Source organism: Cyrtonyx montezumae, unplaced genomic scaffold (genome assembly GCF_038088225.1).
Source record: "Cyrtonyx montezumae isolate F1298 unplaced genomic scaffold, pur_monq_1.0 scaffold_16, whole genome shotgun sequence".
In the NCBI taxonomy this organism is placed as follows: Eukaryota; Metazoa; Chordata; class Aves; order Galliformes; family Odontophoridae; genus Cyrtonyx; species Cyrtonyx montezumae.
The window spans coordinates 2,604,483-2,622,263 of record NW_027071892.1 but is presented as its reverse complement, the minus strand read 5'-3'; the positions used below and the strand labels follow the sequence as shown (position 1 = coordinate 2,622,263).

The 17,781-nt window shown below is 50.2% G+C and overlaps 2 protein-coding genes across 3 annotated transcripts in view; both read right to left on the bottom strand.

Annotated features, from left to right (window-relative positions):
• The window catches only part of USP7 (ubiquitin specific peptidase 7), a 71,680-nt gene extending 63,588 nt beyond the window's left edge, over positions 1 to 8,092 (bottom strand). Inside the window, exon 1 of one of the 2 annotated variants that reach the window (XM_065732314.1) lies at positions 7,729 to 8,092. In XM_065732314.1, coding sequence (XP_065588386.1) covers positions 7,729 to 7,828 — 100 coding nt within the window. In that variant the 5' untranslated portion in view covers positions 7,829 to 8,092. The remainder of the gene's footprint in view (positions 1 to 7,728) is intronic. The other variant, XM_065732315.1, reaches the window with a different exon arrangement.
• CARHSP1 (calcium regulated heat stable protein 1) overlaps positions 1 to 17,781 on the bottom strand; it is a 172,678-nt gene that overhangs the window by 125,730 nt on the left and 29,167 nt on the right. The gene's annotated exons all lie outside the window — the stretch shown is intronic.

Here is a 17,781-nt window from a genome sequence, read left to right as displayed (position 1 = left end):
GTGTGCTTCCCTGCAGAGACCCACCGTGACCACTTACAGAGAGAGGAACAGCTTTCAGAGCTTTCAGTCTTCTTTCCAGACAGATTCTGTCCTCCTCAACAGATCCTACCCCTCCCCCACCAACCTTTTCCTACTTTGGGAGACATAAGATACAAGCCAAAGCATAAACCTGATGAATACAACAGGTTAAAAAACAGGACTCATTCACTGAGAAGAACAAAATAAACTCCGTATGAAACTGAAGGAGCATATTAGAAGAAACAAGCAGTTATTATCAAATGCTGTGGTGAAGATGTTATAATATAAAGCTTAAAAGAAAATCAGTAAGTTTCCATTTCTTGAACATTTCAGTTTGATTTAACTGCTTCCTCAGTGCTAAGTACACGTTGAGGAAAAAGAGGACACACAGAACTTACGTGTATGGCTACTACACCTTGCAAAGCACAGTGCCAGTTTTTAGGGGGATTGTTTTACTGGCACAGGGTTGAAGCCCAAGTAGCACCTAAGAGCAGATGAAAGACAGAGAAAGAATGAGCAGAGGGAAAGGAAAGCAGAATTGTGAAATGCCACTGCTGCACTACTGACACTGCTGCTGCCAAGGGAGGTCTGCATGTGGTTTGTGACCCAGAGCTTAATTCATACTGTTTACACACACAATGGAGTTACTTACGTGTTCAAATTGTTTATAGTACCTCCTCCCCTCCAGAAATCAGGCCTGACACTCAGTACCATTAAGCAGGTAGCACAGAACCAGGTGAAGCATTCTTCAGCAGCAGTTTGCTCTTCAGCTGCAGTGAGGAAGGAAATCCAGCTACCCACAGCCTCAATAATGAGCAACAAAGCTGCGTGCACACTGCCTGTGCTTCAGCAGATCCAGAATTGAAAGTCTCCTTTCTCAAGCAAAACAAATAGATATAAGATGCCTCATCTCAGTGCAACTGAGCCCTGACTGCCCAAAGCAAAGTGCATTTCTGGGCAAGGGGAAAAAAAGGCAACTGGTCACTCTCCAGGCAGGAACCTTCTCATTCTCTTCCAGCTGCAGGCTACAGAGAAAATGCACTATGCCACTGCTGAAATACTGTCAAGTTCTAAGAGCTCAGTCACAGAGCCCCCTGTGTAATAAAAGTATTAGCTTTTTTAACAAATAAATTTACAGTGCTGATCCCTGATCCAGGAAGGAGATTAACTCAATACAATGGGTTTGGAATTTAAACGTGTCACCAAGTTCCAGCAGACCTCTGCACCTGCCTGCTTGTAGCCGACCCCCATCAGAGTTCTGCTGAACATCAGGGATGTCCGGAAATAAACCTCTGAAAAATAATGGAAGTAAAATCTCTGTGGTAGAAACACACCATCACTTCAAAACAGAGCTCAGAAGAATTCCATCCGATCGTGGCCTTAGCGTAACAGAGCAGCCAGAGCTCCAACCCCAAGTGCCCCAGAGCTCTGCACACATTCACACTCACGGCTCAGGACGCTGCGTTTACGAAGAACCGCCTTCCAGACTTTGGGATCAGACCCAGAGCTATGGTAAACACTACTGCCACTGGTACTCCTACACAGCCCTTCAGATTTACACAAAGAAAAGAGAAATTGGGAAAAATGGCTTTAAGAATTTTCAGACTTGAACATGCGTTGCTCCAAAAGTAATGCCTCCTATTTATTTCCCTGGAAATGGCAACTAATACAAAGAGTACAATGACGCAATTTGATAGAGCACATTCTCAGCTAAAAAACACTGGGTTTTTTGGTGTTTTTTTTTTTGGTTTTTTTTTTTAACATAGGAACAACCATTAGCCATGCATTTTCACCAGTGCTAACAGGAGTCTGAATGCTGCACTTGTCAAAATCCACATGGCTGTCCAGAATGTGGCTGGCTTCCACGTCGCCATCACCACTGCTGAAATGCACCACCATGCTCACATCCACTGCCGGGTCTCCATCAATATTCAGAAAGCATCAATGAACACCATGAGTGCCTTCATTCCACGTGGGGGAATTCAATGACACACCTTTGCTTTATCTGCACTTCCATGTCAGACACCGTTCTGTCAGTGTCCTTCTGCTGCTGTCTGTCACACAGCAACAACACGTAATGGGATATTGGGGGAAGGTTCAACCTCTACTGCCACCCCATCAACATCCATTCCCGATATGGTGGGCCAACAAAATAAAATAAAGCCACTACTTTTGAAGCAGTCCTTGTACGTTTAAATCCAGTTCCACAGGACTGTGTTCAACCCCTTGGCATCCCAAATACAAAGCTCCAAGTTCCGTTCTCCAGCTCTTCTGTGACGTTTCATATCAAAGAGCCGTGAGTGTTAAACAAACAAAACCCCAGCTTGCCTCTGGGCTGCAAACCTCTGTAACCCTGCTCGGAGCTTTCCTCTCGCAGGACATCTCAGCCCATTATTCACATCTCAGCTAACACGCTGTTATTCCTGGTGCACATCAAACCCAACGCAGGCCCGTCCTCAACTACATTTCTGAGTTCTGAAACAAGTATGCTGAAGACCACTCAGGCACTGCACTAGAAGATGCTGAAGGACTGCAACTGTCTGCTCCAAGCTGCAAGCGTTCAGCACAGCTGAACTGCTTTGAAATCCATCCACTGCTTCCAGCAGAACTGCTCCTACTTGACAGAAGCTCCCAGAGAAAGCAGGCAAACACAAACCAGAAGGACATTATTTCCAAGCTGTCCATTCAAAATCCATTCTGCTCTCAGTGCCTCTAAACCCACCGAGCCCATTCTGCACAGTCAGCAAGAAAAGGTGGAAAAAAGGCTTAGTACAAGTATTACGACGTGTTAAGTTTAAAACTGCAGCAACATGCATATCCCTCATGCTACAGCTGGTGCCACTGACGCATGCACTTCTGCACTTAAATAATCCGAGAAAAATGCATTAATATCTTAAATGGACAATTAAAGGAGGTGTTTTTAAACTACCTACATATTTAATAACTGGATAAGTAACACCAGCAGCCTCCAGCCCCCAGCCTACCTGCCAAGGTATTCTGTACTAAACGTTAACCTGCTGGTTACACCAAACTAGCACATATTACATTTTCTGTATCTACTGATACATGTATGCGTTTGAAAGTAAAACCAAACATATTTGCTGTGGATAACTGCTACGTTATCTTGCAAACAAGCCAGTGCTTTCCTCCTTCACAATCAGCCCTGCGATACAAAGCTGAATGAGAACTCACCCAGAACACCTCAGAGCACACAATGCCCACCTGTAACGGCCACTGAAGAAAAGCGGGTGCTTCACGAGCTCTGAACCAACTCATTTTCACCCTTACCCCAAATATGGAGTGATGTCACACTATGTACTGGCTGAACTGGTTTGGCTGCTGCGGGCTGAGATACTTGGTGATAAGTTACTCTGCAGCTGGAAACTGCTTGGCTGCCTCAAACCCCACCTCTGGCTGCGTATTAAAATCAGGGTTGCACTACTTTCACACACACAACTTGCTCTGCTACAAAGGTAGCAACCTGATGGGGAGGGCAGCAACATCACCTTTGCTCTGCATCCAGCCAGCAGAAGTGGAAAGGTGGGAAGCCAGATGCATACCGACATGCAGCTGGTCCAGGACAGCACAGAGTGCTGCCTGCTTCCCTCCAAACCGCACACACATTTGCTACTATTTGAGTTAGTTCACCCTCTCCTTCGCAGAACACCCACCAACCCAACATGCTGTGTGGCACTTAGCTCATGAAGAACACAGCAGAACACGGAGAGTCAACTCCACCTCCCCAAGGAGACGGAGCAGCACAAGGGAGGGATGCAATGTACACAGCCCCCAGGCCACTGCTTCCAGTGCCCCACACACCATCAGCAACAGAGTAGGCCTGGTCCTCTGCTCTACCTGTCAGTTCAGAGCCAGCTGAATCCTTCTCACTGCTGCAGCACCAGTGCCTTCGTCATCTCTCCTGTGAGCAGCATCCAACACAGAAAACATCAGGGCTGGCACAAGGAAGGGGCGGGGAGGACAGAGGAGCAGGCAGCAGTGCTCCTGCCATGCATGCACAGTCCCCTTTCAGATGCACAGCCACCCCCTCACCTGGAAGGCAAGAATCGCCCAGGTAAAGGTGCAGGCACACAGGAGTGGGCACCACCCCACACACACAAATGGCATCACACTGACAGCAAAGCGAACGGTACCAAGGATGAAATATCAGAAGCAAGCAAGCATTCAGAACTGAGGCAAAAGCATGCTTTGATTTGAGACCAACGCGGTACAGTGGGACAGCAATCCAGCAGTGGACAACCTACGAACAGCAAGCAATTGCACAGACACTGCAAGGAAGTACCATTTCCAACTTTTCTCCCAAATGCATCAAGTTCTTTGTGAGCAGCTGCCCCACCTCATCTGGAAACCAAACCTCAGCTCCGAGCTGCCCCAAGCAGGAAAGCTGGACACCAGCAGTGCCAGAGCACGGGGACTGACATGGAGCCCCACTGGCAGCACCACGCGCCCGCTGCAGCACTGTGCAACCAAGGAGCCCTCCCTAATGTGAAACACACGTCTGTAACTGCAGGCAGAGGCTGAAACTACAAAGAGGCAAACTCCAACTATAAATGGGGAAACCTCCAGTTATTAAGCTGCAAATGAGACTTTCCATGGAGGCACTGAAGGAACTTTATGAAAGACGTAACTGTAGATGTGTATTAAGCTGAGCTCTTTGAAGCTCAACCAGATACATTTGTGCAAAGAAGTTACAGAGGAAGCATATATAATGTATGGGGATTTGGATTCAATTACACTCCACAGAGCGACTCACTAGCAACTAAACAGCTGTTAATTCTTTGCATGATAAAGCAACCTACATACACTAGTTACAGCACAGAAAAACTATTACTTATTTTTTTTTCCTCCCTAAACTTATTCAGTATACAAACAAACAAACGAGTTTCAGAATCTCCGTGCAATCATTCACTAATTACCACCTCGAGATGTTAACTTCCCCTGAACACAGCTGGGCTGAGCAGCAGGCCGGGTCGCACACCAACCCCATTCCCGGGGATGTGATGTGGCAACAGTAACTGCTGCCTCCCTCCCTCCTTCCGGCCCCAATGCCACACGTTCACCCCATTAAAACAACACTACAGGGGACTGCAAGGGGAAGCGAATTAAAGAAGCAAACAGAAGATTGTTTTCATTTTGATCACTCTGTGGTGATTCCTAACTGCACCAGCTGAAATGCTGGGCTGAGACCAAAGTCATTTTGCAACTGTATTCTCAGCGAGGAAATCGCTGCTTTCAGCTGAAGGGACACAACTCTTATGCTTCTCACAAAGTCCCTCTGTCCATGTGTCACTGCAGCCATCACTAAGGCTGATCTCAAACATCCACGGGAAGGCTGAACACACCAAGAGCTGATTCACACCACACCACCACCCTACTCTGGCCGAAGCATCGCAAGCAGGTGAGCATCACACACAGGTGCCTCCCAGAGGCACACTGCAGCACAGCTGTCAGGGCTCCCTTAGCTAAGGATGCAGACAGCCAGAGCCCTCCTCCCCACGGGGCACTGCTCCCACTCAGTGTCAGTGTGAGCATGGTCGCAGGGGACAGGGAAGAGATGTAAATATGTGCAAGACTGCAGACACACAGAACGTCAGATCCAATTCAATCCAGAATTTAACCACCTACTTTTATCACTGCTTCCACAAAAGCTACTTAGTCATTAAACATGGTCTGCCCCATGTAGCTGTATGGAGAACACACAAGCACTCACCAAATTCAGACCCAAGAAGTACGATTTTCCACTGTGCATTCTTCACATACCTCCTAAATCTGGTGTGATCGCTCAGGGAAGAATGGCATCTGATACTGCTGTATGCATGTTAGGATTAAGCTAAATACACGTTGTTAAAGGACTTCCTCACCACTTAAAAACACCTCTCCCAAGAAAGCATCAACATCCATGATTTAAGGGAACAAACACTGTTTTGCAGGATAAACAGATATATATATGTATAACCATGACATCTCAACAATGTGGTAAACCTAAGGCATTTCAAGAAAATATGCACTTTAAATAAACCTCCAAAGGCTAAATAAACTCTCAGGGTTTTGCACAGATGTCTCACCAACCAACCAATCCATAGCATCACCATGAACCAGCTACATGCAGCCCAGCAGATCTACACCGATGCCTGAGACAACGCTGTACTTTCAGTGCTGATACAGACACTCTTCTCTCACCCCTCCAGAGGAGGTGGCCACCAGCAGAAGGCTCCTACCACTGCCAATGGGGCATCCCAGACTTCTCACCCCATCACAGAAGGCAGAAGACCTAGAGCAGTGCACCTGAACTGAATGACAGCATTTGGCATCTCACAGCATGCCCAGCAAAGCAAGGCACCAACTACAGACAAACAAAAAGAAACGTTAAAAAGTCGGTAATTTAGAGGATACTGAGAAAAAGCAGATTGCTGAAGGCTATCAAAGTCTGCTGGAAATTACACGCTGCAAAATGTTAACTTGCATGTGTGCACCCAAACACAAAGTATCTTTAAACCTTCTCCTTTATATACTTGTGGGGTAGTACATAAAAGCCAATTTGGGGATTCTTCTGAAACAGATCAACAGAAAGCAAGTTCTACCCGTAATGTTATGGCACAGCTCTACGCCCAAAGAAAGGAGCTTTTGGAAATGACCTTCCAATCTCAAAACGCAGTCACACAGTCATCGTGAGCAACTTCCACCGGAACACCTCGGCAATTCCAACTCCTCGCTGCCAGAGCCCCAGTGTCAGCTGCCACGTGCCGCCAACGAGGACTCCCCGGCGGCCGTCCACCGCACTGCTCACCTACGCGTTCACGAGGAGCTTTCTGCGCCCACAGCCACTCGGCGCTCCTGACCTCCATCCAAGTCACACGCCTTACCGGCCGCATGCCGCGGCGCGGAACGCTGCGGGCACAAAGCGGAGGGGACCCCCGGAGCCGCGGGGAGCGGAGCGGCGGGCGGGACGCCTCACCGCCGGCAGCCGCGCAACCGCATGACGGTGCAGGATCGGTGCGGAGCGGGCGCGACACACGGGCAGCGCGCGGCCCGCGACCCCGCGCTAGGCCCGGCCGGCGGCGCCGGCTGTAAATAACCCTCCGAAGAGGGTTAATTAAAAATGGCGAGCGGCGTGGCGGCGGGCGTACAATGAGCGGCCCCGGCCCGGCCGCCGCGCGCCGCCTCCGACCCCAATGCCCCGGAGCTCAGCGGCGGACCGGGCCCGGCCCTGCGCCCCACTGGAAAACGGAGCCCGGGCGCTTCCCGCGGCGACGTCGCTCTCCCCCCCTCCCCCCACGGCAGCCCCTCTCTCGGGGTCACAGCCGCTCCGAGGCCCTTTCCTCGTCCGCCGCGGCCCGAGCCCCGCGCCCACCGGGCCCACCCCGCTGTAGGGCACGGAGCCGCCGCCCCCCGCCCCGCACCTTGCCCCGGGGCCGCGGATCCCCTTTTGTACAGCGCTTCCCCCGCGCCCTCCCCCTCCCGCGGCTCAAATTCCCGCGGCCCCCCCAGCCCCGCGCACGCCGCCGCGGCCCCAACTTTCCCGGCTCGGCGCCGCACAACGCGGTCCCCGTTCGCGCGGCACAGACGGGGCCCGGAGAGCGCGGGGGGACCGGGGAGGGGGGGAACTCCGCGCGGAGCTGAGCGCCCGGGAGGGGGGTGGGGAAGGGAAGGGAAGGGAAGGGGGGGGAGGACACGGCCCGCGCAGGGCCTCACCTTCCATCTCCGCGTCCTCACCTTCCATCTCCATGTCCTCGGGCTCGCTCAGCTGCTGCTCCCCGGGCTTCTGGTGCTGTTGCTGCTGATGGTGGTTCATGTCGGGCTGAGGCTCGGGCTCGGCGGCGGCCTGGGCCTTTCCCGCTGGAGGCTGCGGGGCTGCGTCGGGAGGGGACGGGGCGGAGGAGCGGCGGGGCCCGGGCAGCTGCCGGGGCTGCGCGCCCGCCTCGGGGGGCTGCGGCTGTGCTCCGGCGGGCAGGGAGCGGGCAGCCGGGGGAGGCAGCGAGACGCGCACGTATTTGCTCGCTATTCGCCCAATCTCGGCGGCGGCACACGGTCTGGGGAAGGGGGTGGGGAGGAGGGACCGGCCGGGGGCGGCGGCCGCCCCGGGGGCCGGAGGGGAGGGGAGCGGGAGGAGGGGAAGGGGAGGGAAAGGGGGGGGAGGGGGAGGGGGGGGGGACGGGAGATCAGGAGTCAGGGCCCGGCGGCTGCGCCCGGCGCTTCCCCCCTCCCCCGGCGAGGTGTCCCCGGCGCTGCGAAGTCGGGGAGGCGCCGCGGGGCCCCTCCTCTGCCCTCCCGCCCCCCCAGCGCCCCGGCACAGCCGCTGGCCCCACGCCCGGCTCGCTGCTCCCGGCCCGCGGGCCGCCCCGGCTGCCTGTGGCCCCGCGCTCCGCCGCCGCTCCGCCGCCGCCAGCGCTCAGTGTCTCAAAATGGCGGCTGCGGTAAACGCCGTGAAATGTCACATCCGCATGAGGGGCAGCCCAGCTAGCCGGGGAGGGGGAGCGGCGCCGCGGCCGCGCCGGGAACAGCAGCCGCCGCCGCCGCAGGAGGGGCCGAGGGGCGGAGCCGCAGCGCCGGGCCCGGCCGCGGCCTCCCCGCAGCCTCCGCCACCTGCGGGGACCGCTCCCGAGCGACCGCTCCCGAGCGACCGCGCCCGGCGCCCGCCTGGGCCTCCGCGGGGCCGCTCCGAGCCGGGGCCCGGCCCGGGAACCTCCGTCCCGCGAAGCGCCGGGAGACGCCGGGCTCGGGCGGGCGGGAGAAGGGTGTTGTTGGGTGAGCGTGCCGCGCGGGAAGGGGCAGGAGAGAAGTGGGTAAACAAGGCTGTGCCCTGCCCGGCTACCATTGTTTTGCGCGAGCCTCGCGCGGTGGACGCAGTTCCTACTGTGGCGGCCGCTGCTCCGCCTTGCTGTGCTGCAGGGGAAGGGAGCGCTGCGGTGAATAAGTAACGCCGGTCCGGTCCCGGCTGAGGCGGAGCAGAAGGGACATGGCACTGAGCGGCACAGTGCTCAATTCATGGCAGTGGGAAGCCTGGGCAGGAGGACGGCCCGGAGGGAAATGCTCAGGACTTGCAAACTGGGCCTCCTGAAGGGCCTGGCAGTGCACCCCAGCAGACAGTGCTGCTCTGACTGCGAGTGGATAAGCGATCGAGAAGTCTGTTTGTTTTTCCAGTTTATAAAATGAGTGAATCACACCCAGTCCAGGGGACAGGCCTGGCCTGTCTGGGCTCCCCTTGGCCGCGTTTCAGTGGTGCAGGAGTCTGCAGGGTGGGCAGGACAGGAAAATAACATCCCCTTGCCTGAGGTGGTAAAAAAATCCTGGGCTGCGAAGAGGAAAAGTAGCGGAGGTTGGGGATGTCAGCGTGAAGATCAGCTTCTAAAAAGTCAGCGTGATGGTTTGCCCTTCAAGTACTGCGTTCTGACTTTCCACATAGTTGCTTCCAATTCTCAGAAGCTGTTCAAAGAAAAATGGTTTACAAACCTTTTCCTGCTATTGACCCGGACAAAAATGTGATAAATCTGTTGAACATGAGCTTCCAGTGAAGGGGGGGAATTAGGATCAGGATTAGGACAGAGATTTATGCAGAGATCTTTGGTTTCTTAACGTCCTGAACTTTGAATTCCCCACTGCCAGTCTTTCCCTATCGTTACCTCCCTGAACAATTGCTCTTTCCTAACGATTTCCATTCCAGCCTCCTAAATCATACACAGGTTTGAACTCATCCCTCCGTCCGTCCTACACAAATGATTCCCAATACAGGACGGACAGGTATGTCACAATGAGGAGGGAGCTCCAGATTACTGCTGATCCTTCAGCCAAGGGCAGCACGGCTGTAGGAAAGGCTCAGCAGAGGAAAACAGTTTCACTATTGCAAGGAACAAGTCCCTAAAGGCAGCCTAAGCCAATATTATCATAAGCACTAAAACATTATAGTTAGATGTGAAGGTTTTGCTATTTCAGTTTGCTTTAAGGCAGCTGAGTTTCCCAAAATGATTGGGTTCTGGTGTTGTGGGGCAGCAGAGATCAGGCTAAAGACAGCCCCACAAATCCTGTGCTGTATGGTGGGCAGTGTGGAAGAGGGGCAGGGATTTTCCTGTGAAGATGGAGTGTCACAGCCCGGTGCTGCCCTTTCTGTCCTCCCACTGTAAGTGAGCCCTGTCAGAGTCTGCGCCGAATGCAGAGCAGCTTTGGGTAAAACAATCTCAGAAATGGATTCAGCTACATATGCTTAAGAAGGAATAAAAGTAGTGTAGTTGTCTCACGTGCGTTAGTGAAGTGATTAACTGTAAGCATGTCACGCAGCGCGGTGCTGGTCGTAGCACTGTGACTGGTTCGTTCCTGGACAGGAAATACGACTCTTACCAACTGCCGAGCTGAAGGTGAAGTCCAGATCTGAACATATGCTAACATTTTATCCCGGCTTTATGAAAAATACTTCTGCAAAGTATTCCTGGCCTGTTGCCGCCCCCTGTGCTGCTCACCTCTCTCTGGTGCAGGGTGCAAACCCTGCTTTACAGGAAGGGCTGGCAGCCTTCTGCAGAGCCCCTTGGCCGTGTCCTTGCTGCCAGCGCGTGGCCCAGCCTCTGCTCCAGCACTGACATCCATCACCCCTCCAGCTCTGGACCACAAACGCCTTCTGTTTTGCACTGCACACCCCATCCTCGATGGCCGTGTGCTCCTGCAGACAATCCCCGCTTACTGATGGTAAATGCCTCACATGGCAGAGTTGTGTGACACCCAGTGAGGATTACTGGTATTTGGAAAAAAAAACCACCAAGATTACAGATCACAGGCAGGGACATGATGAATACAGTCTACGTATCCGTTGCTACCAGTTTTATTTTTGTCCTTCCTTTTTCACTTCTTCTTTTCTTGCGCCCACTTATTGAATCTTGTCTAAATTTAGCCCTCTGACATGTGAACTGATCCGGTCCCTCCTTGTCCTGGTGCCCACACAAAGAGCTGTGAATTTGGTGAAGCTGTGCTGTCCCTCCAGGTCTGAGCGAAGCTCAGCAGCCAGAGTTGTTCCTCCCCTTGCGCTCCAGGGTCAGCAGGGCTGCCCGGCATTCCCTCCTCGTTAGTCTCCGTAAAGAGAGATGAAGAGGTGCTGTCATCTTTAAAATGCCATTGAAGAAACGGGCTTCCTTTTGTGAAGCTGCCCGTTCCCGAGCCTCCCTGAAATCAGCTCTGTTTACTTCTGAAGCACTCACAGGGCAGCACCTGGGAGACCCCGGTGCTACTGAGGTCGCTGAACCAGACAGGGGAACCGCAGAAACCCAGGCTGAAGGGGAGGTGCTGCCCAGCCCACCCTCCGGCCATGCCAGAATATGCCCAGCAGCATTTCTGCCCTTCCGCTCCTCTCCCGCTGCTCTTCCATTTCTCAGTTAATCTCTCCTCCTGCCTGGCTCCGTGTGCTGCCCCGGCTTCAGCACAGATGTCCTCTCCTGGCCGGACTCTGCACCTCCAGCCCCACTCCTGATGCTCTGTAATGAGTGCAGGTGGCCATGTCTATAATTAAGGAAATTTATAGCCCCGTAATGACAGAAGGGCAATTACACCAGTGCACACCCTTAATATAGGTGCACTAAACCAGCAAAACTGGGGTTACCACTTGTGCAGGGTATTCTTCCATGTTTCTGGATGAACACATAATGATGCAAACGTGCCTCTGTGCCAGCAGCATGCTTCCCCAAGACATTCAGCATGTGCTCACGGGTCCATGCCCATGGTTACACCACAGCCCTAAGTCCTAAACGCATGCAGTATGGCTGTCTGCGGCCGCTGCCCCATCTGGGCTCTCAGAGTTTTGTTTGTTCCATGACCAGAGACACAGAAGTACACTGTGTAACAGTGGTAGAAGTAGGGTGAAATGTTCTCACTGTTGCCAGAAGCTCTCCATGCCTTTGCCCCATCCCCGTGGTCCATCTCCTTGGTCTGTCCCCTTCTGATGCTTTGCCACGTTGCTCGCAGTGCCAGGCCTGTGCTGTTCCCAGGTAGATCTCAGGACACCGTATCTATGGAGCCCAAGAATCATGAGCTCTCTAGGTGGATGCAATTCCAGAGAGACCTTCCAGCTGAGGCGAGGGATCGCTGCCCTTGAGGATGCCTTCAAGCTGAGAAGGGAGCACGTGAGGCAGGAAGGCAGTCAGCAATAGGCAGGAAACATTAAAGGTACAGAATGGCATGGAAAGAGTGGTCAGTTTCTCTGCTCCAGTGCATGTATTTAACAGCTTGGTGCACACCTGGTGGGGTGGACAGCATTTCATGCCCTATGAATGTATTTTCCACGTTTTCTAACCCTCAGCATCTTGCAGTAACCTCCGATTACCATGGATTTTGTTTCCATGAAGTGACAAATAGCTCCAGATAGCTCCAGTATTTCCCTGGGCTGGAAGTGGCCTTTGGAAGCCGTTTCCAACTGAAATTATTCCGTGATTAATGAATTAGCCAGCAATTTCCACAAAGTTTGCAGATATTTAATATTTCAGTCATCTACCCCTTCATTAATTACTTTTTTTTTAGCCCCTGACAAGACAGGCAGACTGTGCCATAACTTTGGCTCTGTTTTCATAGGAAAATGGGAAAATATGTAAGTACTATTTTTTTCCATGTAACTTTGCAATTCAGCGCTCTTTGGTTTAATGATTTCTCTTTAATTGGGCAACCATTAGCTTTTAAGGAGACATATAAATCATTTTTCCTTAATAATAAAAGGTGAAAAATCCATTACATGTGAATGCATCCCGTAGTTTCAAGCTTTACAGCATGATTTAAGGTACATTTATTTGAGAAGGCTCCCATAGCCGTATCTTTCACATGACTTTCATCAAGTCAAGACATACCATTTCATAGGTATTAAAAAATACCTAGGCAGCAGTGGGATGAGCCAGAAGACCACAACAAAGGTTCAACTTGGGTCTGCCGAGCACAGGAGCAAGTTGTGCATCCATAAATGATGTCTTCTTGTTTGGCCAATTTGCTGGAAAGTCTCACAGACACAGGCAGATAGTGCCTCTGCTAAATAACATTTTCTTATGTTGACTGTCTTCCACATCAGTGCTGCTAAGTAAAGGCAGCTTACTGTGTTCAAGCTGTGATGAAAAACAACGTTTTGTAGCTGCGAATTTGTTCCAACAAATAGTGTTGTTGTGCTCTTTCTATGGCATTGTGCTGTTTCCAGGGAAATAAAAAGGAGGCATTACTTTCAGAGCAGCATATGTATGTGAGGCCCAAGACAATTCCTCTTTACTCAGTGTGGCCCAGGCTCTCCAAAAGCTTGGACAGCCACGCATTAAGAAGTGGATCTGATTTCTTTTCAATCCCGTATTTACAATCTGGCAGAGTTCAGGACCAATGTAGGAACTGATCCTGCAATCTGATCAGCCTGTGGAAACCCAATGAAGTCAGTGGAGTCTGCATGGATGGATCAGATTCCAGAACTGAAGATTATTTCTGTAGCCTGTTTAACAAGCAAACCACACAAAATCTTGCAGTGATTAAATAGAACAAGGTGTCTGCAGTTGGCTTCTTTACTCTAAATGAATGTTCTAGCATAGGTTGAATTCATCTTTTTTGTTGTAAGCAGCAGAGAACAGATCCTAGAGAGGGAATAAATTAGAACAAGTGAATCTAATAACAGAAAGAAACCATTTAAAGATAAACTTGGGAAAACAGATTTTGCTTTGCATCGAATAAAACCAGGTCCTGGAGGACATGACTGTTTATAACTTTCAAATGCGAGCCCTGATCCTGCAGGGAGCTCTGTGCAGGCAGAGCCAGGAGGCAGTGCAGTGTCCTTCGGTGTCTTGAGATTTGATTTCAGGTCAGAAATTCTCAGTACGCTAGACAAAAGTCTTTTTTCTCAGTTGTTTTTTTTTTGTGTGTGTGTGAAAGGAATATCAGAATTATGAGGCGTCGTTGTTCCTACAGGAAAGGGCCGAAGTTGGAGTCCTCTGGCTTTTGATACAGATATGAGTGCTGAATTTTCTCCTGAGAAGTTTGTCTCCTAAGTATCATTACGGATCTGAGGTCAGTAGGAGGTGGAAGAAAAAGTTTGATGAGGAACCCTTGTCCCCTGATTGTTTGGATGTCAGCTCCTATTGTCACTGCCACCCCCCTGGTTTTCCTGCGCCCTGTGCCTGCCAGCAAAGCCCAAGAGGTCGAAGTGCGAGCAAGCCAAAACTCTGGGACAGGATAAAAAAGGTATCTTCACTCTTGCTTCATAAAATCCATCAAAAACAAATGAGATGTGAGTTTTTCGTCCTCTCTGCCATAATTTTCAGAGGAATATTTAAAAAGGAATGCTACAGATATCAGTACGCATATTTGAGCAAAGGCTGAGAGTTAATTGCTGGAAAAGTGCTGCTATATGTGGGGTCTGTGGAGGAGTTCCTCACACCAGCAATGCCGGGATTGTGCTGTGCTGCAGAGAGGAGGAAGATACCAATTAGACTAATGGAAAGAGCAGGGCTGGGAGCACAGAGATAAACATCTGGAAGGCTCCCTGGGGCAATTCCATTCGAGGACTTAAAAATAGGAAGGATGAATTTAACTGCAATCCTGAAATGGAACTGAAACTGGTCGAGTTGTTTGCAGGTGGAATCACGTAATTGCACTCCTTCCTATCAGTGGTAGTTTACATTTAGGGGAGTTTGGTAAGCTGAGCTTTCAAAAAATACAGATGTAGAACTGGCAAGACATGGTGGGAGGCAAGATGGGAGCGTGGATTAACACTTCCACAGCGGTGAAGTCAAAGCCAAACGTGGCACCTGATTACCTTTATTCGATCTCAATGCGTAGCGATGGGTGTTAATTATTTTTGGTAGAAGCTGGGTTGTATTGTGAGCAGCGAGCGTTCAGCTGGCGCTGGCACTGCAGTGCACTGCGGGCTGCTGTCCTTCAGGATGCCTCACTTTCCAGGTAACCCACCCTCCCTCCAGTGCAGAGGAGTTCTGTTTCACACTGTGGGCATTATGGACGAGGTTGGTTTGTTTCCATCAAGAATAAAGCATGTAATTATTTTGAGAAGACTGGAGGAAAAATACATCTTTGGGACGCTTTGGGCTGTATATGGTCAGCGTTCACTTTTGGCCTGGGGTCCTTGGTAAAAGACAGCGTAGCAGATGTCTGCAGCTGATGCATTAAGCAAAGAGCAGGATTCCTATGTTCATTTCCCTTTTCCACCAAACATGCATATTTATATTTAATATCCTCCAACTTTTCTTCCTAATTGTAGCTGTCAGATAAAGTCCTTGCAGAATCATCAGTGCTTTGCCAGGGTTGGAGGCTGCTGTCTTGAGTGATATGATGCGTGTAGGAACCTGCTTTGACACCTGAATTTCCACGCCTTCTCTGGAGGCTGCCTCAGTGCTTTGGCAGACTGCAGTCAATGGCACTTTTTACCTCTTGCCTCCATGCTCAAGGTGCCTTGATAAATCTAAGGAGATTTTCCTTTACAGGCCACAGAGTCTGACACCATCAGAGGTAGGCTCTAGAGACTTTGTTAGAGGTTCATATGGCAATGGGTATTTTTGCAAGCTCCTCCTGACAGCCGTGCTCTAGAGTCTTAATGGGGTCTGCCTTTGCTGATTTCCTTGGAACTACTCACTTTGTGGTTTAGTTTCTTATATCCTTGGTGGCATGGAGTGAGACTCACAGGTCCATCATTCATCTTGGATTGTACATGGTCCCATGTTGTAGAAGATTGATCTGAGAATCACAGTACAGAGAAGACTCGAGCTACTTTGCCATTTCTGCTCCATATGCTCTACTGAAGACCTTCTCCATTTTTTTTTATTTATTTATTTTTAAATAGAAACCAGCTGTAAATAGCTTGGAGTCTCCCTTGGTATCAACACAACAGGCAACTTGGTTACCCATACCCTGCCTATCTGCCAAGCTACTCCAGTACCTTCAGTTTTACAACCTGTCTGGCCTGAAGTTTGAAACCATGTCAGGCTGCATTTGGTCTGAAGCACAGCAGCCTCCACAACTGTGCCATCCAAGACAATTGCAGGTTAGTTGCATGGTGCATGTGCTGTGCATTTGCAAAACCACCATGATTTAGATTTGATGTATAGCAAGAAATCCTATTTTAGTCATTCTGTGCTGTGGAAATTGTTCATAAGATGATAGGAATCAAGCTGTTCAACGTAGTGGAGACTTCAACCACTGCAGAATGGCTTGACTTAGCTCTGAGTCTCTTTTGCTTTAGTTTTGCTTGCATCTTTCAGAGTTTGAAATGCAATGCTGGAGATTGCCATCTTTTGTTTTAGATGTGTCTTCGCTTTTACAACTATTCTTTTCCTCTATCAATTCTATCTTCAAACAGCTTCCCTTCTTGTTGTAGCTCTGTTTTTCTCACCTCCTGTCACTCCAGGGCTAAGGATCCAGACAGTCTGTGGAGGGGGCAGCCCCTCACCAGAGCTCACTGCTCTAAAGAGACTGTTGGTCTCTGTTCTGTTGTTGGAGAGTCCTCAGAAAGAGGCTGATTTTGTAACTTATGCACTGCTCTGTCAGACTTCCTTCCCCTTCCCATCCCTTTTTATTTTTTGCCCTCCTTGACTGATTTATCTCACTGGTAAAACATTGACTGCTCAAACTGGGAGCTTGTGCTTGCCACTGGTACCAAGCCAGCCCTATACAGACCCAAACCTCACAGGACTTGAGTGAGTTGTATCTATCTGAGTAGTCAAGAGTAGCCAAGAAATAGGACTGAGAATCTTCACTGAGATGAGAATCTGAATATACTCTGCAAACAGGAAAACTACAGGTCAGTAACGTTTTTTAGGGATTTGCATATCACACAATCAATAATTTTTGACACAGTGCTAATATAGCATAAGGTATTCACAGCACCAAAGCTTTACCAAAACCAGAGAACACATCAACAAAGCAATGCATGCAGCAGTGCAGAAGGGGATTGTTCTACGAAATCCTGAGTATTTACACACACAAAAGATCAAGAAAATTGCCATTGTTCTGAGAATTTGGGTAAATGTATGGAAGACAGCAGATTTTTTAAAGCCTTTAGGGATGTTATGTGAAAAATGTTTTACTGGGGCTTCTTATTAAATCACGGTCATCTCTTTCAAGGAAAAGAAGGTAGAAGCCTGTCCCTAAAGGGCTTTAAATAGTTGGAAGAGCCCTGCATTAGCAGGTTGGACAGACAGAAGTACTGCTTACACAGACACTTGGAACTGGAGGATGGCAGCAATTGTGCCCAGCACAGCTGCAGCTCACAGAGAATGAGTGGTGAAGCCCCAAGGCTCATGTACACCTTTTCAGTGCATAAATTTACACATACACATTTGCAGACCTGCAAACCCAATGCAATTGATGTCTTCCTCTCAATGCACTATAATTTGAGAGCTGAAAACAATTTATAATAAAGGGAGCGTGATTTAATCGTGAAGCTGACTTGGTGTTTCAGTGTGCTGGGGATGCTTCCAACCTGTGGCTTATTTCTCAGTGTGGTAGCTAGGCATTCATTTCAAGGGAGCAGGAAACCTTCTCCAGTCCAATGTTCTCATTTCCTATGTTTCTGAACAATTGTATGGGATATCTTTTTGGGTCAGCGACGTCAGAGTCCCAGACATACTACGCTGCAAGTATGCCAAAAGGTGTCACTGCTGTTAGTCACCTTTCCCATCCTCTTGCAGGATGTCACTGCCCTCCAAGTAAGGACAGCTCATGCAGTTGTGAATTAGCCCTCTGGCTGCTGCAGCTCTAAGATCAGCCCAGGCTCGTTTGGTGAAGAGGGCTGGCTGCAGTGGC